Source organism: Arvicola amphibius, chromosome 12 (genome assembly GCF_903992535.2).
Source record: "Arvicola amphibius chromosome 12, mArvAmp1.2, whole genome shotgun sequence".
Taxonomy (NCBI): Eukaryota; Metazoa; Chordata; class Mammalia; order Rodentia; family Cricetidae; genus Arvicola; species Arvicola amphibius.
Window position 1 is genome coordinate 164,842,151 of NC_052058.2, and position 17,308 is coordinate 164,859,458.

General features: G+C 54.5%; 1 protein-coding gene across 1 annotated transcript in view; it reads left to right on the top strand.

Moving 5' to 3' along the window:
- LOC119802524 (guanylate cyclase D-like) overlaps positions 1–7,795 on the top strand; it is a 32,325-nt gene extending 24,530 nt beyond the window's left edge. The window contains exons 16-20 of the mRNA XM_042054061.1: positions 1,785–1,959; positions 2,739–2,837; positions 3,585–3,679; positions 5,360–5,445; positions 7,687–7,795. Of these exons, the coding sequence (XP_041909995.1) occupies positions 1,785–1,959; positions 2,739–2,837; positions 3,585–3,679; positions 5,360–5,445; positions 7,687–7,795 (564 nt within the window). The remainder of the gene's footprint in view (positions 1–1,784; positions 1,960–2,738; positions 2,838–3,584; positions 3,680–5,359; positions 5,446–7,686) is intronic.
- The last annotated feature ends 9,513 nt before the right edge of the window (positions 7,796–17,308 follow it).

Genomic DNA, 17,308 nt, shown 5'->3' on the forward strand with positions numbered 1-17,308 from the left:
AGGGTGCAGGGGACAAGGGTGTGACTACCCCACTTGACCTGGAGTGTAGAGGTGTGAGGCCCTGGCCATCTAAGCTGTTTAAACAGCCCTGAAGCTTGCTCGCCCTCCCAGCCTGAAGCTCCTGTTAAGAGAGGCAGGGTTGAAGAGCCTGTGGCTCAGGACGCTCTGCTGATTAGCAGAGAAAGTGCCGTCCTTCACCCAGTCACAACATAATGCCAGCACCGGCTGCCTGCAGCTCTTCCCCAATCCCAGCCTCCACTGAAAACCTGGAAGGAAGAAGCAAGCATGATGAGCAAGGACCTTAGAGAGAGCTTGACCTGAAGGTCTTCATAGCATGCCTCATTTAGCCCTCGACACACACGAGGCTCAGAGAGGGCAAGACCCCTTGTCGAGGTTACACAGCGAGTCAGTGGCACAGTTAGACTCCCCTAGAATGCCTCCCTCGATCTTGCTTCTCCTCTGCTGTGACCCTGCCCCTTCTGAAGGAAGCATATACACGACAAGCAGCCACAACCTCCCTTGCAGGTGGCCGTTCATCACCAGGCATCCCTGGGCACACCAGCTCTGAAGGGCCAGCGTGTGGCTGACCCTGAGCTCCGAAGAACTGGGCTGTGGGAGGGACAGGGGTAAGAGCCATGGTATGTGGCTGATGTGATGTGTGGCGGGGGGGGGGGTGTCCTGAGAAACAGCTCTGATGGTAGAGGGGTGCAATGGAGGGGGCATCACACCGACCTCGGGTCCTGAGGTTGACAGGGGTTCTGTGGGGCAGCTGGCTCTGTGAACTCATTCCACTCACAGAGAGAAAGCTGAGCTGTGAGGGGAGCTGTAGCTGCAAGGGAAGCTGTAGCTGCAAGGGAAGCCCTCTGCCTGTATAAATGACAAAGCTGGGGTGGAACCAATGGTCTGTCTAGTCCCAGAACTTTCTTTCCTTTATCTCCTCCTCCTTTTTAGTTGTGTGTGTGTGTTTGTGTGTATGTATATGTGAGTGTATGTGTGTGTATATATGAGTGTATGTGTGTGTAAGAGAGAATGTGCTTGTGTGTATGTGTTTGTGTGTATGTATGTATGAGTGTATGTGTGTGTGTAAGAGAGAGAGAATGTGTTTGTGTGTATGTGTTTGTGTGTATGTATGTATGAGTATGTGTGTGTGTGTGTGTGTGTGTAAGAGAGAGAGAGAGAGAATGTGCTTGTGTGCATGCATGTGGAGATTGAGGACAGCTTGTGAGGATCAGTTCTCTCCTTCCACTTTGAGGATTCTGGGGATCAAATTCAGGTCATCCAGCTTAGTTATCTACATGTACCCGTACCCACTGAGTTATTTCAAACCTCCCCAAGCCCTTCTCCTTTTGAATCAAGGTCTTACTATATAGCCCAAGGATTGCTGGCCTCAAACTTGCAGCAATCCTCCTGCCTCAGCTTCACGATTTCGGGGACCGTAGGCTGTTACAGGCTCCCTAGAACCCACTTTCTTTCCAGTATCCACGGAAGCCACTAGAGTCAGGACGCCAGACTGTCCTTGATAGGTGGCACCTTCAGATGAAGCCCTGGGCTGGCTGTGACCTAATGCATACTGCTCCCTGGGTCTGCTATCACAGACAGACCTGTCACCTGCCTTATAGACATAGGCCACCTAAATGGCTCAATGCTCAGCGCCTGGGCCTGAAGGCTGGAAAGGCTGCAGAGTGTATGAGATCTGGAGGTGGGGGACCTGGGAGCCCCCTGATTGGCGGCACGTAGGTTTGGGTGCAGGAAAGGCTGTTCCAACATGAGATTGTTATGTGCAGGTAGAGACCATCGGGGATGCCTACATGGTGGCATCTGGGCTTCCTCGGCGCAACGGGAGTCGGCATGCGGCTGAGATCGCCAACATGGCCCTGGACATACTTAGCTATGCAGGAAACTTCCGGATGAGGCATGCACCCGATGTGCCCATCTGCGTCAGGGCCGGTCTGCACTCAGGTAGGCAGAGGGCTGGGGGCTACGGCCAAGGGTGGTGGGTCAGCCCCAGGTGCTTCTCCAGAGCCTCTGGCATCCAGACTCTCTGCCAGAAAAGCTTTGTGACCCTTGGCTGCCTTATACCAAAGGCTCTGGGCACTCAGATTCATGCCTTACTTGGTTTAAGATTTTCTGCTCTTAGCATCTGAGCAAGGGCAGCTGATTCCACACGGAGAAGCCAATAGTCTGATGGAAGAGGAAGAAATCTCTCACAGCCGTGGGGACAACTAAATGTGGATTGACCAGGGTGTGGACGAGGCCTCAGAGCAGGGTCTCTATGCCCCTCCTCTCTGTGGCTCCCTCCTGCAGGATCAAGTACAGCATGGAGGCCCCCCACCCCTGTAGCCCCAAAGCCCCCAATGACCTCTCCAGCCTGACCCTGTGACTCCCCACCAATCCTGCACCCACATTCAACTGTAGTCTCCCAGGTCTTTGAACCTGCTGTCTCCTCCACGTTCCCTTCAAGACATAGGTCGGCTATCGCCTCTCCAGGTTGCTTCCCTCATCCCAGCACTGGCTACTGTTTCCCCGTCTCCCACATTGCCCAGCCCCGGCCCAGAGTCTGGCACACACACACACACACACACACACACACACACGGCCTTCCTTGGTGTTGCCGTCGACTCCAGATAGCACGGTCCTGGGCTCAGGACACACAAAAGGCGGTGTGGTGGCATTGGGAAGCTGAGGCTGGGACCTCTGTCTGGCCTCCTGGAACTCCCCAGAGCACATTTGGATTTTAGGACCCTGCGTGGCAGGTGTCGTGGGTCTCACCATGCCTCGGTACTGCCTCTTTGGGGACACTGTCAACACTGCCTCCCGGATGGAATCCACAGGGCTGCGTGAGTATCTCCACATCCTAACCCACCTGGGGGAGTCTTTCTCAGCAAACCCAGACTGGCTATGGGAAGCAGTACTTAGTCACGGTGTCCCCAACTGGTGACGGCAGAGGTAACAGAAGGGAGGGGTGTGTATTCTTTAACTTTCCAAGGCGTTTTTATGATTATCTCAGGGGAGAATTAGCAGAGAAAACGATTCTGGGTCCTCCTCCTGGCTCTGCAACCGACTTGCCCAGTGTCCTTAGCAGGCTCTGCCTGGAAGGCCTTGATGTTCCTCCTTTTACAGTAAGGTGACCCCGCCCCTTCCAGTTTGGGATTTTATTTGGTTGCCTGCCAACCCCTGTTATGCTAAGTCAACTCCAACACCACCATGTAGACATCTCTAATATTTTAGGCCCTTACTTGGGGAGGGTCTACTCTGATGGCTTGGAAAAGGCCACCCCAAACTGCCAGGTCTTAGGGCCTCTGCCTCAGGTGTACAGAGGGCGCTCTGTGATCCTAAGGTAGCTTGGTGCACACACTGTGTAACTGGGTGTGGTAGCCCCACAGGTAAACATTGTGCTCCAGGGATCTCCCCTCCTAACACTTCATTTACTTGGCTTGTTTGTTCTTGGGGGCTCTTTCAGTGACCACCTGTCTCCAGAATGAGAGGTTTGGGCTTTGTGAGGCTGACTAGGGCCAGAGTCACAGGCTCTTAGAGAAGTAGACGCTACCAGGGAGCTATGGCTTCATTTCTGCCTTTCTTCTCAGCGTACAGAATCCATGTGAGCAGAAGCACCGTCCAGACCCTGCTCAGCCTTGATGAAGGCTACACAATCGATGTCAGAGGCCAGACTGAGCTGAAGGTGAGGGATTGCCCTGGGGACCGGTTTCAGCAGGCCAGTTTGTGTGAGCCGGGCATAGGAGGTGATTCTCTTTGCTCCCTAAGTTTTGAATCAAGAAAAACTTCTTCCTGGGAGCCATTTGGTTCTTTGCTAGAGTCAGAGTCAAAGTCAGGGGCAGGGGCAGGGCAGAGAAGTTGGGGCTCTAGTGAACCACCTGTGCAGTGCCCTGGTGCCCAACACACGCAGCACACGAGGCCCTCAGAGCAATTGTGCAAAGAACAAATTAGCCTCGTGTTACACAGTTTGAGGAAACGCAATTAGCAAAGGCCCCCAGCTTGTGCCATCTCTATAACACTCTTGGGCTTCTGTGCTCCCTCAGAACCCAGTTCAGACTGCACTTTTCACTAAAACCTACCCCGGCCCAAGAACATCCCCACTTTCTCCCATGGCTGTCTTAACTTCCCTTTGCGCCCACGGCTTGCCAGCGCCCTCCTTCAAGGCAGAGAAAAGCCGTGAACCCTGGATTTCCCTCCTTCCTTCCTTCCTTCCTTCCTTCCTTCCTTCCTTCCTTCCTCCCTCCCTCCCTCCCTCCCTCCCTCCCTCCCTCTCTCCCTCCCTCCCTCCTTCTTTCCTTCCTTCTTTCTTCCTCCCTTCCTCTGATGTGGTAGGCGATGTTTGCTGTGAATATGTTTTATTGCCATTGGTTAATAAAGAAGGTTGTTTTCAGCCAGTGGTTTAACAGAGTAAAGCCAGGCTGAAAGAGATATATAGAGAGAGTAGGCAGAGTCAGGGAGAAGCCACGTAGCACCAGAGGGGAAAGGTGCGAGCTGTCAGCTGGGCGCGAACCTCGTGGTAAAATATGAAATAATAAAAATGGGTTAACCAAAAATATAAGAGTTAGCTAATAATACGCTTAAGCGATTGGCCAAACAATGATTTAAATAATATAGTTTCTGTGTGATTATTTCAGGAGTCTGGGCAGCTGGGAACAAAGAGCCTCTGACAATATCCCTCCCTCCCTGCCTCCCTCCCTGCCTCCCTCCCTTTCTCCCTCAGTTTCTTCTTTTATGCCCCATCCTGTCCCCTCCCCCAGTTCCTCTGCTAGGGGTAAGCCTGACTAGGAGACAGGGACCACCTAGTTTAAAGGTCCCTGGGCTATGACTGGACCTCGGAATCAGGCAGGCTCTGTGACTCACCTCCTGACACTGTGGGATGATGTTTCAGCAGGAGGAGCAGTGGTGGGAGGGCCTCCCCCAGCTCCTGAGGGCCAGTGTCTGCCTGTGTCATCCTGGCCTTGACAGGGCTGGAGCAGGCTGTGGGGGAGGGTGTGAGCCCAGGATAGGATTGTTTGACTCGGGGACATGGTGTACCCTGAGAAACTCAGAGGGGTGGGATAGCACACCCCAGGGTCCTACAGACCCTTCCCACATAGCCCCAGGGGAGGCTGCAGAGTCTTCCAAGGGAGATTGGAAGTAAGTCTACAAGATGCACTCAGGATTTAGCATCCAGGTCTGCTTCCATCTCTTTGACTGGTAAGTATATCATTAAGTCCTCACAGTGGCTTTAGGGGAGAGCAGAGGAAACACAGAGAGGTGAAGTAAGTTGACCAAAGTCACACAGCTGTCAAGAGGCAGAGGCAGGCTTTGCCTCACCTGGAGAGTTTCCTCTGGGCCTTGACCTTTCACCTTTTCTCTGTTCTAGGGGAAGGGCTCAGAGGAGACCTACTGGCTGACAGGGAAGGTGGGATTCTGCAGACCCCTCCCTGCACCTCTGCCTATCAGACCTGGGTGAGTGAGGGGGGGAGTCCCCGAAGCCAGGACATGCCCCATTAGGGATGACCCATAATTTCCCCGGTGCTAACTAAGCATTGTCTGCATTGCTGGGTGGTAGCTATCTCTGCTCCACAGCCTGGCTCAGCCAGTCTATTTGGGGAGCACTTGGGGGGGTCCCCAAGATGTCCAGTTGGCCCACATGAGAGCATCCTGCATCCCCACAAAATCTGCTTAAACAGATTTTGCTTGGCCATCTGTGGGGACAGCACACAGGGGCATGCCATGCACTCCCAGCCCGACGGGTCTTTCTGAGCTGACCAGCTGTGTCCTGGGTGCCCTCTTCCGCAGTCATGAGACTCATATTAAAAGGACACCAAAAGGCTGCATGAGGGAGAGACCTCAGAGCTCGGGCCTCTGAGAGCATGCTCTCGACCCTGCATCCTTGGGGGCACCATGTCCCTCACCAAGGGCCCTGTGAAATAGCATCATATTCCAACAACAGGCTGTTCCTCGTTCCCCTGCCCACACAAAAGCCACAGGCAAAGAGAGCAGGCACAGGTATCCTGGGACCATGATGGCCAAGGGGCTCAATCCACCAGGGGAGGTTGACCCAGCATTGGGTTAAGATTCTCCCTCCACCAGAGCCTCGAACCCAGTGGTTCTCAACCTGTGGGTTGCAACCCGTTTGGGGCTTGCACGTCAGATATTTATATTAAGATTCATGACTAGCAAAATTTTATGGGGGTGGGGTCACCACAGCATGAGGAACTGTGTTAAAGGTCTCGGCTTTAGGAAGGTTGGGAACCACTGCTCTGGTTGGCTTAGCCACTTCCGGGTCTGCCCTGCCCAGCACTTGCTTTGCTCACTGGGCTGCCTCCTAAAGCACACCTCAAGTCTCCCCGCCCCCGGGGCCTTTGCTCTTGCTCTGGCTTAAGATGCCCTTTGTTTCGGTCATTAAGTGTTTCATCTCTCTTTAGCACTGACTGGGACGCCGTTGAGCCACACCCAAAGCCCCTTTCTGCACTCAGGTCTCTGCTCACAAGCCCCTCTATGCACCTGACCTGGTCATACCCTGATGACACCCCAGTCACCTCCCCCCGCCAGGCTCTGTCCACGTCCACACTTCAGGGAAGCTCTCTCTGTCCCCGGCTACCCTGTCCCAGGACTGGGGACCCCGTACGCCTGGCTGCCATTTATTAGCCAGAGCTCCCGTGGCTGATAGCTTTTCCATTCCTAGACAGAAACTTTAGAAAGTGCCAGAAATGTTTTCATCTCCTGGCTCGGTGAGGGAGGAAACCGGAGATTAGCTGCAAGGAGCATCACCTGGCCCAGAGCCTCAGGCAGGCTGGGTGAGGAGTTGGGGGGCTTGGGGGAGTCTGTGCTCGGAGCCTGCAAGTGAGCTGGAAAGGCTCTGCACTTGTGTGTGTGTGTGTGCGCGCGCGTACATACACACACACACACACACACACACGCATGCATGCAGATGCACTCAAGAATGCATATGCTCACACAGGCACTCACGCACACACAAAGCATCTGCTTGCACACACTATTTCCATCAAAAGTCAGGCAGAAGTCAGGGACAGAAACCCTGCCCTGACCATGCGATGGCATAGCCAATGACCAAGGTGGCAGGATTTAGGGAGTCCCCTCCCATCACACCTCGGGGAGACAGCCCACAAAGCTCCCTTTCTCTTCCTTCTGCCCTTGCTAAATACCATCAAAAGGGTCTCTAAGGGTTGTGAGTATGGTTCAGGGGCAGATTGCTTATCCAACATGTCTAAAGCCTTGGGTTTTACCCCCAGTGTCAACAGATGTCCCCTGTGGATTGCTGTGAATCTGGGCTGTCCCTCAGATGTCTGCTTCATTCTCTTGACCAAAGCAATGCCTGGGTTGGCCAGTTCCAGGCACTATGGGCAGAGCATGAGAAAGTGAGCTGGATGTGGGGTGTCCAGGGAACCCCGCAGCCCAGGGTCTCCCAGAGCCGTATCCCAAGTAGAACACAGAGAGGTGGCCACACAGGCAGCTGAGGAGCCACTGGTGGCCATGGAGAAGACATGACATGTTTGAGCATTGCTCCCATATCGCAAAGGTGGGGATGATCAAGCCAGTGTGCCCAGCGTGCCCAGCATGCCCAGTGTGCCCAATGTGCCCAGGGCACAGAGTGGAAGGCATGCCTGCCACCTTTAAAAGCCTCAGCCACCTCTCATCATTGTCCCCAGTCGTTTATGAGCCTCCTCTTTCCGTCCTCCTCAGAGACCCATGGCATGACCGCATAAACCAAGAAATCCGGACCGGCTTTGCCAAAGCGCGCCAGAGTCTGGCTGAGCCCGGGAGGCCAGGGGAGGCTGGGCCAGGTCCCTGACAGAAAGTCAGTGAGCAGACCTGGCAGCCAAGATGCCCGCCACCCCCTCCTGCAAGAAATGCCTAATCAGCTCCCTGGAGATCTTCCACCTGCAGTGACAGGAGCTAGTTAGTGTCTTCCCTAGTGACTCCCGGGGTGGCCTTACTCCTGCCAGGGAAACAATAAAATCGAAATACTTGCTTTGGCCCTGCAGCTATTCACTCTGTTGGACAAGCCATTCTGATGCAGAGAACTCATTGTTTCCAAGTCCCTGGTGCCTATGGAGGACCCTGTCCCCACCTCATGGCTAAGCCGCCAAGGCCAGAGAAAGGCACAGCTCCTCAGGGAAAGTAAGAGGCAGGCAGGAGAGGGCTCCCCAGGCTGGAACAGTGCCCCCACCCGCATCACAGCCTGCAGAACCCCAACACACAGAACCTGTGTCTCATCCTCTCTAAGAGAACCCGGAGGACTCTCAGAGTGCTTAGATTATATCCTTGTTGCTGGAAAGGGCCCAGCCCCGCCTACTCCCCTCAGCTGCCTCATCAGAACCAGACCACAACTTCAGCAGCTGGGAGCACTGTGCCGGGATCCAGTGGGTGCTCTCGGAACCTCAGGGTGCAGGGACTGCGAATTCCTCGGCTGTCAGGAAAAACGAGAGCGCTCTCTTTCAGAAGAAGAAAGAAAGAAAGCCTGACTCATTAAGCTGCGACACATCAAAGAACGCTCCTCGAATCCCTGAGGGCGACTTCAGAGCCAGCAAAATCAGGCACACACGTGTAACTCATTTCCCCACCGAGGGGAGAGCCCTGGGATGGGGGGCAGGTTAAACCACTAAACAAACTTTCCTTCTGAAGATCCCCCGGGAGGGGACTGTAGGACTTTTTCTGTGAGGGTTCTGGGAAAACATGTACAGGGTCACTGTGTCCAGATCCTCTCTATCAGGCCTGCCCCACCTGCACAGCTTTGGGGCTAATCTTGTTAAGCAAGGATCATGAAGACAACTGGTACCACCCAGCCATCCTGGACTTTGGCACTTGAGCAGTGTGCAAAAGCAGTCAGCCAACTGGTCACCCAGGAGATGTCCCCATGCTGGCTCGGGCAGTGGCTCTCAGGTTCTTGCACAGACCCCTCTGGGAGAACATGGGAGCTTGGGGTGGGAATGGGGTAACTCTGGCTCCAAACTGGCCCACTAAACACAAGCAGGCATGTGAGTTGCCCCTCTGAGGTCCTTTGCCCTACCCTTCCCTGTCATTCAGAATTGGGCAGGGGTCTGTACCCCTCCCCATCCCCTGCAAACCGCCTGCCCCCAGAAGACGGAAAAAGTTTGGGTGTGGGTAGCATGCCTTCTCCCTTCCCTAGCCTCTGCCTCCTGAGGTGGTAACACTGCTAGAGGAGCCCATAAAAAACAGCCATGGTCCCCAATATTCTCCCAAGGATCTGCCTCAAGGACCATGGCTCTGCTCTACAGAGCTGGGAGGCCTTCGGAACTGGGCACAGAGGTTCTGGAGAGGAGCCAGCCCAGTGTTTGTGTGAGCTCACACATACTCAGGTGGAGCCTGAGCCTAGGCCCTATGTGGGCATTCAGATGGTGACGGAGAGGCCCTCTGTCCCACCAGCCTGGGCTATCCTATCCTGCCATCCTTTGAAGTGGGTTCCCAATGAAGGGCCATCCTGGCCTCACTAGAGATGGGACCACACTTTGGCAGAGGGGGGCTGGTAGTGCCAGGTGATTGGAATCACTGGGTCCCACAATCTGCAGCTAAGCACAGTTTCAGGTGGAGGACCTGGAAAACTGCAAAGGCTTTAGCTTGGCAGACTCTGTACCTGCCCCCAATACAGGCTCCTGGAACCCCCAGATTGCACCCGCCTGCCCCCACTACAGGCTCTCCGAACCCCGGACTCTGCACCTGCTCCACCACAGGCTCCTGGAACCCCCAGACTCTGTACCTGCCCCCACCACAGGCTCCCAGAACCCCAGACTCTGCACCTGCTCCACCACGGGCTCCTGGAACCCCAGACTCTGCACCTGACCCCTCTACAGGCTCCCGCAACCCCCAGACTCTGCACCCACCTCCTCCTCTTGCTACAGCCCCCTCTCACCCCTCCTCTGAAGGAATTAGCAGATGCTATGACCACCATCACTGAGGCAGCAGCTGTATTCAGCTCATTCCTTTAGCTCAAAGCCTATGTAGAAGCAGTTAGAAGGACGGAGTTACTGAGCAGACAAGGGGCCAGGCTAAGACTTTCATAGGCTTCTTACGACAACCCTTCCCTGGGATGCTCACTCGGGAGCCAGTGGTTTCGGCTCTGCAGTGCGTCCGCAGGTCTCAGCCCAGCCTCTGCTCAGTCCCTCAGCGCCTCCAGCCCTGCGCCAACCTGGGTGTTTCTTCCCAGACCCTGGCTTCCACCCCTCCTGACAGATCCCTCCTCTTCTCCCAGTCTTTGCTCGCTGATACTTCCTACAGGCAGCCTTCTCTGAAGACTTTCCTCCCTGCCTCTCTCTCCTGGCTCCTCATTCCCAGCCATTCTGGCTATACAGTTCTCTCTGTATACGCCTCTACTGCGGAGTCCAGGCTTCCTGAGCAGGGCAGGGTCTACATTTTGCTTTTGTGACTCTGGTGTCTGGTCAATAGAGAAGGAGCTTAGGGAGGCAGCAGAGGTAGAGGCAGCTACCGTGATCAGGTGAGAATCAGTGCCAGGATACTCATGTGTGGAGCATTGCTCAAAAGGGAGAGGCTACCTTCTGGGGGAGGCTGTTAAATGCGGCAGCGGAGGACACAGGTTTGGGGCATACATGGTCTCTGGAAAGGCTTGAGGTCCTGGGGAGAAGAAGCCACGGTCCCCAAGTCAATCCTGGCTTCCTTCTGAAGGGTCTAAGGTCTGCACGTCCCTGCTCCCAGACCCTCACACACGTCCTCTTCAAGGCTCCAGTCTCAGCAGGATGGGTCTTAAGACATCCACTAGGGGGCAGGCAAGGCATTCCAGAAACAGATGGACTTTCTCAGCTACAGGCTCCTGGCTTGACTGTCCGACCTGAAGAGGGGGGACTCACTCAGCTGGAGCAACTTGCCTGGGGACTCTCCTGACCACTGAAGGGTAGCAATGTCCTGTCTCCACGCAGAAGGCCTGGAGGCACTGAGAGGTGTGTGTCAACGGGTCTATAGGGCTGCCATTCCTCATACTTGTAGGACTACTCATTTTGAGCACGCTCCCTGGCTTACACGGCTCACTGTATCCTCTCTCGGGAAGCGGGTCCAATTGTCCCATTTATGGTCAGTGACTAGGTACTCTACCACCGGTGGCTCTTACCTTCTTTTGGGGCCCCAGACTACAGACACCTCCTTGGGGAGTCCCAGGTCTCCCGACTGTGCACGGTCAAGCCAGACCGGTGGTGTCCCTGTCCTCACCCTGTGGCTCCCTTCTCTCTGCCACATACCGTAAGTCACCAACCCAGCCAATCCACCAGAGTGCACTCCCTGCACCCTTTTGGTTTTTGGCAGTGCTGGGGAACGGAACCCACGCCTGAGCACATGATACCCAGCTAGCCTCCCAACTAGATTTTGCCATTGTCTTAATCTCAAAAGTGCAGCTGTTGTGAGAGCAGTAGCCTCCCTAGGCCCTCTTGCCATTACCGCAACCCTCAGATCTGGACCCCTTAAGGCATTCTCCTGGACTGTGCACACTGTGAGGCTCTCGTGGATCGTCCATAGAACATCTTTCATGTCACCAAAAAAGGGAACTAACGAGGATGGGGTGTGTGGAGCTCCGTCTTCTCCATAGTCCCACGGGGTAAGCAGGGGCCACCTTTTTAGATGAATGGCTAAGTCAGTAATATGCTTCCCATGCAAGCACAAAGATCCGAGTTCTGATCCCCAGATCCCCTATACAAAGATGGATGTGGTCGTGTGAACCTCTCATCCTAGCAGGCAGGCTGGGTTCAAGGTCACCCAGCAACCCCATGAAAGAACTGAACCTCAGCTCCAAAGCCGCCTGGCAACCTCACAGGCTACAGAGTTGTAAAGTGACGTGGACTGCTCTCCCTCCACACGCACACACGTGCGCACACGCACACACACGCGCATGCACATGCACACACACACACACACATACACACACACACACACACACACACACAGAATGGGATCCCAGCAGTGAAATAGCATTCGGGGATGAAGATAAAGGGGGAACTAGTCAGTCCTACCCCATACCCAGATGTCTGCATGGTGGAGAGAGGAACTAGGAAGGGCACTGAGGACAGGGGCAAGCCAATGGTGTGAGCGTGGGGCTGGGGGAGAGTAAAGGGAAGGCCAGAGACCCAGGATGCTTCAGGCTTCTGCCCTGTGTGCAGTAGCGGCTTCCATGGTGTGGCCCTCTCGTCCTCCCACAGGTGCCCTTTCCTGGCTTTTGAGATCCAGGAATACGGACACAAGGCCCCTTTGGGCCACTTTTGCTCGGTCAGCATGGAACCCACTGGGACATTTCTCCAGCCATTGCCTCTGGAATTTTCCGAGAGAGAGAGAGAGAGCGAGAGAGCGGGAGAGCGAGAGTGGGAGGGAGGGAGGGGCGGAGGGAGGGAGGGGGGGCGGGGGGGGAGGGGAGAGGGAGAGGGAGAGAGAGAGAGGGAGAGAGAGAATGAGAGAGAGAGAGAGGCACGGTGGGGAGGGAAGATGAGAAGGGGGAGCTGGAGAGGAAAGAGGGGGGACTGCGGAGGGCTTTTGGTGGAGATAACCAGGCGGGTTAGAGAGAGCAGGAAGGAGAGAGGGACAGAGGACATGTGTGGGTGGGTGATTTGGAGGGTGGTGTGAGCAGAGACAGGAAAATGGAAAGGGTGGCGAGAACCCTACCCCCAGCGCCATCATGGATCTTCACGTGGCAGGTGGCCTGGTCCATGACTTGCCACAGGGACTAGAAAGCCATTCTGGGGAAAGATTCCAGGTTCAGAGAGGAGGTGGGAAGTAAGAGAAGACAGAGGCAAGGGTGCAGACCCGTGGGTGAGGAGCTGGGGACAGAGTCCATCCAGGATGGCGCTGGTCTGAAGGCTCTGAGGAGCTAGAGGCGGCAGTGGGAGACAGGGGAGCCGTGGACTCTCTTCTAGGTCTGGCTAGGAAGGGGCTGGGAATGAGAGCTCTGTCCTTCCTGGTGGAAAAAAACACAGGGAGGAGAATTGTCTAGAAAGTTCCTCCTGCAGGATCTGTGTCTGGCAGCAGCCAGCACAGACAGACTGCCAGGAGGCTGGGCCGACCTGAGACCCACTTGGACAAGGTCAAGTTTGTTCTGGAAAATGGAGTTGAAACCTCAAACCCCATAGCAGGAGTCACTTAGCCTGGAAGAGGCCGAGAGCAGAAGTCCTTCAGGCCCAGTCACCGCATCCAGACTTTCAGATCTGGAAAAGAATGGCTTTGGGAGGTCAAGTGTCCACAGACACAGTCCAGCCTCCTGGTGTCTGCCTGGATTAGTCACGGGATCCCCGGGACTGCTGCAGTTTGATGTCAAAACTCGTCTGTCCACCCAGTTCCTTCTTGTATCCCAGGAATCAGCCCCAGTAAAAGATACCGGGTTCATGTGTGGTCTAACACTGAGAAAAATCTAGTGGGCCCTGAAAATGGCAGCCCAGTTCCTATGAACTGTGCACACTGTAGTACAAGTGTGCCCGTGTGTCTGCGTTTGTGTGTGTCTGTGCACGTAGACAAGAGGCTTTTCTCCACGTCTCTGGTGTACAGTCCAGCGGTTGGGGGAGTTGGAGCATTTTATCCCTCTGTACACATAAGATGTGAGCCATGTTTTGCATTCTGTATCTCCTGTATGAGCATGTATTATGTGTGTTCCTTGTATGTTTGTGGTGTGTTCTGCACAAGTCGTGTGCATTTGTGTTGGATTTGTGCAGGGTGTGTACCCATGTGTGGTGATTATGTGACTTATCTCTCTTCTGTGTGATGGAGATGTGTGTACATGTTTGTCCGGGTGCACACACATGCTTGCGTGTGTGTGTGTGTGTGTGTGTGTGTGTGTGTGTGGTGTGTGTGTGTGTGTGTGTGAAGGCCAAAGGTCAAAGTTGGGTTGGTTCCTCGGTCACTCTCCGCCTTCTTTATTTATTCATTTCAGAGACAAGGTCTCTTGCTAAGCATGGAGCTCACTGATTCAGCTAGACTAGCTAGCCAGTGAGCTCCAGGATTAATTAACCTGTCTCTTAACTACCTCCGTCCCCCAACTCCCACCACCAGCCCAGCCCAGCCCTAAAATTAGAAGTGTTGCCACCACACCCAACTGGGGATCCAAACTCATTCTTCACACTCGATCTGCAAGCACTTTGTCCACTGAACCCCGAGAAGGCTTTTCAGGGCATTCCTACGAGCTTAAGGGGGTGGTGATGCTGCGTGCCTATGTGACATTTTAAGGACTGTCGTGGGGTTGGGGGGATTCGTGGCACAGCACAGGAGGCTGGATCTGCTTGTTGACTCCTGGTTCTGTGATCTTGAGCTGGTCACTTACCACCAGCACATGTCACCTTCAAAATGGAGGTGATGGTGATGATGATGGTGGTGATGATGATGGTGATGATGGTGATGATGGTGATGATGGTGATGGTGATGGTGATGATGGTGGTGGTGATGATGGTGATGATGGTGATGATGATGATGGTGATGGTGGTGATGATGATGATGGTGGTGATGATGGTGATGGGGATGATGGTGATGGTGATGATGACAATGGTGATGATAGTGATGATGATGATGATGATGGTGGTGATGATGGTGGTGATGATGATGGTGATGATGATGGTGATGATGATGATGATGATGGTGATGGGGATGGGGATGATGGTGGTGATGACGGTGGTTACTGATGCTTGACTGGGCTATAATCAAAAGCTACCTAGCCCAACCTTCCCTTCCCAGCTGGAACCACCCCTAGCAAGGAAGACCAGTGATCCTGTGAGCCGTTCTTATGCTCTCTCCCCTTCCTGGCATCACCTCTGCCTCACAGGTGAAGGCTGCCTGGCTGTAGGAATAAGGGGTGGGACACTCGCAGCGTCTGCCCATTGTCCCTTTGCCCCATCGCCCACTGTCCCCCATCACACAGCTAAAGCCATGTTAGTCTAGGTGCCTCTCATAGACCAGCAGCCTCCACACCACCAGGCCTAACTGGAGGTGCAGATGCTAGGGCTCACTCCAGCCTGCTGAACCAGACTCCCGGTTGGGGCGGGGACAGCAGCAATCTACTTTAATGGGTTTCAAGAACTCCCACGAGGTGGGGAGCAAGACTCTACCTTCTCTGAAGAGGCTGCAGTGTGAGTCTGGAGGTCCCATGTCCAATGTGAAGTAGATCAAAGAGAGCAGGCTGGGTTGAGACAATTGGACTCTTCCCCGTGTGACCACGGGCTGTGTTCCCACTTACTGACCTGGGAGAGGAGGCAAGTGGCATTCTCTGAAGTGTGGGAAGACGAACCTATCTGTGGTGGCCAGCCTGGCTCGTGGGAGCCAGCTTCCAGAGGCTCTGCCGAGTGTGAGACTTCCAGCCTCTGAGGAAGATGGAGCCTGAAGACTACAGCCAACAACCCAGTCAGAAACCTGGCATCTAGTCTCCATCTTGAGAAAGAGCCTCAGGAAGCTGCCAGGACAAGGTGCCCACTGTGAGAACTTTGCCATAGCCGCTCTCCCAGTTGCTGGGTGCATGGAGCCTGAGGGGAAATGTCTCCCTGCTACAGCTTCCCCAGATCAGGCCTCCCAGGTCCTTCCTCCCTGCTGCGACTCCCTTCCTCCCATCACCCACAGAACTCGGGCTGTCCCACGAAGAAGATGATACTACCAGCCAGACCAACCCAATCCTATGACATTCTCTTTCCCTAGTGCCATCAGGCCCCCACCACCCCCGAAATTGGGCTCCATTCTACAGAAGCTGATCTTGAGTCTACAACAAGGATGCTGAGCTGGGTATGTCCCATTCCCCTCTCCTCCGTGGGGAGCCCAGTTCCCATGCTATACCACCCTCATGATGGAGCAACACCCATGGGACCTGACCTTCAAATGGTTAACTGGGAAGCCCGTGAGCCGGGTCCCCCCCAGTTCCCAGCAGTCCCCAGCCACAGTATTGCGGTTTCACGGTCCTTGGCTCAGCACAGATGCGCTTAGAGTTTCGTGTTTGTCTTAAAAGTTTTCACTTGGCACCTCGCCACTCCCTGGGGGCCTGGGAAGCCTGCAGGGGACTCAGTCAAGGTGTTCACTACAGGGACTAAAAGCCTGGAGCCCCTGTGGAAGAGTGGAGGGAAGCCAAGCCTCAGCAGCTCCTGCTACCCCTGCATGGATGTCTGACTACCACATATTCCACTAAGCACAGAAATCGAGCCCTCTGGGTTCAGCCAGGCTCAATAGCCTGCAGGCTTCAAGATGACCTGCCCTGCCCATTGCATGGTTATGGCCAGAACCCCTAAGCCAGTCCCAAAAAGAGGTCGTGATGACCAGTCAAGAGGAGAACTCCAGAAAGGCACCTACCCTGACCTCATTCCACAACCCTCTTCTCTCTGCTAAAGCCAACACCTCCCCAGTGCATACGACACACCTGGTCCCTGCGTGGGCTTGCTTCCCTGGCTCTTCAGCATTGACTTTTGGCTTCAAACTCCCTTCTCCGAGACATCTGACATCTAGCTGCAATGACTTGACTTTCTTATTGTCCCTCCAAGAGCCATGCTCAGAGCCACGCTCCTCAACGCGTGTGGTCAGCGCCCTCTGTGTTTAAGGGAAGATAAACAGGGGGAAGAACTGGGGAAGCCAGGGTTCTGCTCCAGCAGTCAGGGCCCTGATATCAACTGATGGGGAACTCCCCGACTCCCAGGAGCCCACACGGGTGCTGGGCAGGGGCACAGAAGAAGACAGTCAAGGCTGAGCACGAGATTCTGGGATTAGTTGTATGGCTTGAGACAGTTACTCCGTCTCTCGGGGCCTCCCTTACTAGTGAGTGAGAAATAAAGACACTGAAGCCGTTTGTAGCCATCTTTACTCTGGTACACCAAATACGGATGACTGGCCCAGAACGGGTGCTCAGCCAAGAGCGATGGAAGCTAAATTAGGGAGCCACGTTGCCGTGCTCCTTCTCACTCTAATCGTCGTTAAACAGGAAGTCAGAGAGGTCTAGCTCTCTGTTCCAAGTACCACAAGCCGTAGACATCATTGGCTTTCTGGATCACTAGCTCCAGCCTGTGTCCTCAAGTGTCAGCCTGCCTGAGCAAAACCCTCCCAAGGAGCCTTGAGCAAGACTCAGTGCCTGAGAGACACACTCTCGGAGTGTGAGCAATAAAGAAGTGTCAAGATGGAAGCATTTCCATTAAAACAGCTAAGCTGGTGTGTCTGACCTGCCATCTGATGACCATACTGAAAACACCTGGCTTCTGGGGTGTTCTCTGGAAGGAAACTGTTCTCCATGGGCCTTAGAATAAAGCACCCCCACAGTGACCTTGTAAATCAGACCCTGCTTAGATTCTGGCCTCTCTCCCCTGCAGACTCCAGCTCTGCCTCCTGGATGAGACCCTTTACACCTCTG